The following is a 4,484-nucleotide window of genomic DNA, read 5'->3' as shown; positions in this document are numbered from 1 at the left end:
GGGGGGGGGGGGACCGATTTGCAGGTATTGAGAGGTGAAGGGACTGTGGTGCCCATAACCTCATGGCTCGAGCCTGAGACGGTCACTCGCCACACCCTACACTTTCAGGCTGGAGCTGCCAGCAACTCTCCAGCCCCAGTGCCCCACAGAGGGCCTGGCATAACACTGTACTCGGTAAACGTCAGGTGTATGGCTGCCCGAAGAAGCCGGGGCGCAGACACGAGGATACAAATCTGGGCCGGCAGTGCAGGCACGGCCTCAGAGATGTATGGCCTCAGAGACGGACGCCGGGAACAGTGTCCCCATCAGCACAGGCAGAGAGAGGAAGACTGCTTTCTAGATCTCAATGCAATGGAGAAGAATGTCACAGGAAAGAAAGAAAGAAAGAAAGAAAGAAAGAAAGAAAGAAAGAAAGAAAGAAAGAAAGAAAGANNNNAGAAAGAGAGAGAGAGAGGGGGGAGGGAGGGAGAAAGAAAGAAAGAAAGAAAGAAAGAAAAAGAAAAAAGAAAGGGGGGAAGGGGGAGGAAGGCAGGAAGGCAGGAAGAAGGCAGGAAGAAGGAAGGAAGAAGGAAGGAAGGAGGAAGGAAGGAAGGAAGGAAGAAGGAAGGAAGAAGGAGGAGGGAGGAAGGAAGGAAGGAAGGAAGGAAGGAAGGAAGGAGGAAGGAAGAAGGAGGAGGGAGGAAGGGAGGGAGGGAGGAAGGCAGGAAGGCAGGAAGGAAAGAAAGGAAGGGAGAAAGGAAGGCAGGAAGAGGGAGGGAGTGGATGCGGGGAGGCCCCTCCAGATATCAACTCATCTTTGGCCTACTCAGGACTCCCTTCCTTACCTCTTGGGAGCTGCCTGTGGGAGCCAGGACAGGCGGGAAGGGCTGGGACAGGCTGCCCCCACAGCATTATACACCGTGAACCACCTTCCCCCTTCCCTACCATACACACAGTCCAGAGCAACGTATGAAAGGCCTCTAACTATCCCTCAGTGGGTGGTCTAAGGACCACCTGCATTTGGAGTTCTGATCAGAAACGAAGATTCCTGGGGCACCTGGGTGGCGCAGTCGTTAAGCGTCTGCCTTGGGCTCAGGGCGTGATCCCAGAGTCCTGGAATCGAGCCCCGCGTCGGGCTCCCTGCTCTGCTGGGAGCCTGCTTCTCCCTCTCCCACTCCTCCTGCTTGTGTTCCCTCTCTCGCTGGCTGTCTCTCCCTCTGTCAAATAAATAAATGAATAAAAATCTTAAAAAAATTTAAAAAATGCAGATTCCTGGATTCAGCTCAGAGCCACTTGAACACAAGCTGGGCCTTGGTATGATTGTTAGGTAGCATCCCCAGCGCCTGGAAAAGTGTCCTGCCCAAACGCTCAATAAATATTTGCAGAATGAATGAATGAGCCAGAAACCTGAGGGTTGGGGGCTAGGAACCTGAATTTCTAACAAGTTCTCCAAGTGATTCAGAGGCACTGGTCTGGAACAGAGAGAGCGCTTCGGAATTAGGAGGACAATAGCTGTTATCACGTGGTGCTGGCATTGTAATGACCTGTCCTGATGCCTGCCCTCCCTGGGGGTCTCTGGGCTCCCAGAGGCCAGAGCTGAGGTCTTATCTCTCTATATCCAGCATCCTAGCACACGTCCTGCGTAACAAATGTTGGTGAGTGAGCAAATGAACAGAGTCACAGATTGTCTCAAGTAAAAAATCAGAAAGGCAAACAGATGGAGAAAGCAGAGAGAGACAGGGAGAACTGGGGAAGAAAATGAAAACAGTCAAAAACACTGAGGTTCAAAGGCTCGGGAGAAAAATAATAATTTGTATCTGTACAGCCTGCACCTCTTTCACACACATGACCTCGGTCAGCCCGCTGATTTCCCAGGGTACCAGGTGTTATTAGCCCATTTTACAGATGAGATAACTGAGGTTAGGGAGTCAAACGACTTGCCCGAAGGTGATTCAGCGGGAAGGGCAGGGCCGAGACTGGACAGAAATAGAAGGACCCAGAACGACGGAGATGAACGCAGAGATAGTGAATGAGGCCAAGCGAGCAGGGGAGTAAACCACGCTCTTTCACAAGAGTAGAGCCCCCTGCCTCCCTCTCCAGACCGCCCTCCCAAGCTCCGGCCGGAGGAGAGGGGGAACAGCGGGAGAGAAGGGAGAAGCGAGGGGGCGGGGCTCGGAGCGCAGACCCGGGGGCCCCCCAGCTCCGGGCTCCGAGATCCCACCGTCAGCCTTCGGAGCTGGGGTCCTCCGCCCGCCCCCCAACACGTGCGGGCGGGGGGAGCCCTGAGCGCGCCTCGCCCCTCCCCTCCCCCTCCCCCGCCGGCTCAAACAAAGGAGACCCAGCGCGCGGCCGGGTCCAGGCGGCGCCGCGCACGGAGCGAGAGTGGGGCGCGCGCCCGGCCCGGGAGCGCGCAGGCCCGGGCCGCGGTCGGCCGGGTTCGGCCCGGCTACCTGGGGTTACTGGAGTTCCAGTAGACAGCGTGGCGGAGGCCGGAGCCCCCTCGCAGCGGGGAGCTGAGGAGCGCGGCCCAGAGGACAGTCCGCAGCAGGGGCAGCAGCCGCATCGCCCCCGGGGTCCGCTCTGGTCTGGTCCGGCCGGTCCCGGCCCGCTTCGCTGCCGCGGCGAGAAAGGTACAAAGTGGAGGTGGGGGGGGGGGTGCGGAACTGGGGGTGGGGTGCAGACACTCGCAGGCCACGCCTCCGGGTAACTTTCCGCCAATGGGAGCGCACCCCCGCCTCCCCACTCGGAGAGGCAACTCCTGTTAACCCTCTGTGCGCCGAGGCGCGCGCCAGGGTCGCCAAGCTCCCACCGGGGCGGCACCGTGTCGGGAGGCGGCGGGAGGGGCGACGCAGTCCACTGTCTGGGAGTTCGTTTTAGGGAGGTCGCGTCTTTCGTGTCTGCGTTAGTACCGGGTAGGTAGGAAGCCTTATTACAAATTTGGAAGATTTAAATAGGAGCACACGGCCTTTGGCCAGAAAGAGGAAAAAGTGAGGCACGGGCGAGGATCCACGAAGCCCGTCCAGCTTCACCTTAGCATGTTGCCCGTTTTTGTCCATCCAGTGATAGCGCGGTGGAAGGGACAGATCGCCTCCTGGGATCCCCCCTAACCACCCCCGCCCCCAGCCTCAGCGGTGAGCTGGTGCCCACCTTGGGGTTGGCGCCTGTCCCTTTCCGCCCCACACCTTCACTCTGGGCTGGGGGCCCGCGCGGCCCCATTCCCGAAGTCGAAATAATGAGGTGGTGCGGCCTGTACAAAGCACCTTTGTTCCCAAGCCCTCAGGTGGGGCAGGGGAGGGGGAGGAGGCAGGTGCACGGCCCTGGGATCGTGGGGAGCCGCCGCCCCGCTCCGCCCCGGCTCCGGGGCTCTGAGAACACCAGCCAGATCCACTCTTCCCAGCCAGTGGTCAGAGGGTGGGGACGGCGGGTCCAACAGCTGGGCCGGTTCGTGGATAGCCGCCTCTGGGGGCCGCTCAGACTTGGGGGCGAGGCCTTGGCGACTGGGGTGGCACGGGGTTTTACAAATCCCTGTGATACTGGATTGCGCAGTCGTCCCAGACTGGGCGAGAAACCAGCCGCGAGCATCCCTGGGACACGCACGCGGACCCAGCCTGGGAGTCTTCGCCCGCCCTCGCCGGCCTTCGTCCGAGGCGGCAGCGCCTCCTGGCGCCAGACCTGGAACGCAGCAGGGCGACCCGGCCTCCCTGGGCGGACAAAGTCCAAGGCACGCTCCCCAGACCTCACGTTTATTGCACCAGATCAGGGATAGCTGTGTGCACCTCCTCAGCCCAGTCCGCGCCAGCCCCTCCCCACCCCCAGCAGCAACTGCGTGGGCGGGTCCCTAGGGTGCTGCTCGTCGGCGCGTGGAGGTGCCCCAGGTCTTAAGGTGCCTGCTCCGCCGTGTCCAGGCTCTGGCTCCTTCGGTCATCTCGGGGACTCCAGGGGCCAGTCTGCCTCTTGAAGTCCTAAGTCCGGGCTGCAGGCAGCGATCAGCAGAGGTCAGAGGTAGAGCGAGGACGCTGCTGGGGCGGGCGCAGGCCTGGGGTCAAGTGAAATCGAGAAAAAGGTCAGGTCCCTTACCCCAGACCATTGGCACTGCGCAGGCATCCTCCGCACCCTTCCTCGCCTACCTGGCCGGGTACCGCTAGGGGCGGGATTCCATCTCCTGGGCCAGGCAGGTCACTGAAGGGCGCCTGCCCTGGGGGTTGGCAGGCAGTGGCTTCCTTGGGGGTGGGGCTTGGCAGGCCCTGAGAGTGAGAGAGAAGCAGGAAGCTGGCTTGGGAGGGGATGTCATGTGGCCCACCCCTGTTGCTGGGGAACCACCAGCTTGTGGGGCCGGCTCCTAGAGGTCACCTTCGCTTCCAAACCTGTCACCGTAAAGGACACCAGGGTGTGTGTCCGCACGCACAGAGGGGCATCTCACCATGGACACCACTGCCAGGCTATTAGCACGACCAGCCCTGGGTGGGGAGAGCTGCGCCCTTCCCACACTGTTACCTTTGGGCGCC

General features: G+C 60.7%; 1 protein-coding gene across 1 annotated transcript in view; it reads right to left on the bottom strand.

Annotated features, from left to right (window-relative positions):
* The window catches only part of EFNA4 (ephrin A4), a 4,942-nt gene extending 2,345 nt beyond the window's left edge, over positions 1 to 2,597 (bottom strand). Inside the window, exon 1 of the mRNA XM_040634564.1 lies at positions 2,430 to 2,597. Coding sequence (XP_040490498.1) covers positions 2,430 to 2,542 — 113 coding nt within the window. The 5' untranslated portion in view covers positions 2,543 to 2,597. The remainder of the gene's footprint in view (positions 1 to 2,429) is intronic.
* Between the last annotated feature and the right edge of the window lie 1,887 nt (positions 2,598 to 4,484).

The sequence above is a fragment of the Ursus maritimus genome, unplaced genomic scaffold, assembly GCF_017311325.1.
Source record: "Ursus maritimus isolate PB19 unplaced genomic scaffold, ASM1731132v1 scaffold_2, whole genome shotgun sequence".
Taxonomy (NCBI): Eukaryota; Metazoa; Chordata; class Mammalia; order Carnivora; family Ursidae; genus Ursus; species Ursus maritimus.
This window is presented reverse-complemented; position numbering and strand designations above follow the sequence as displayed.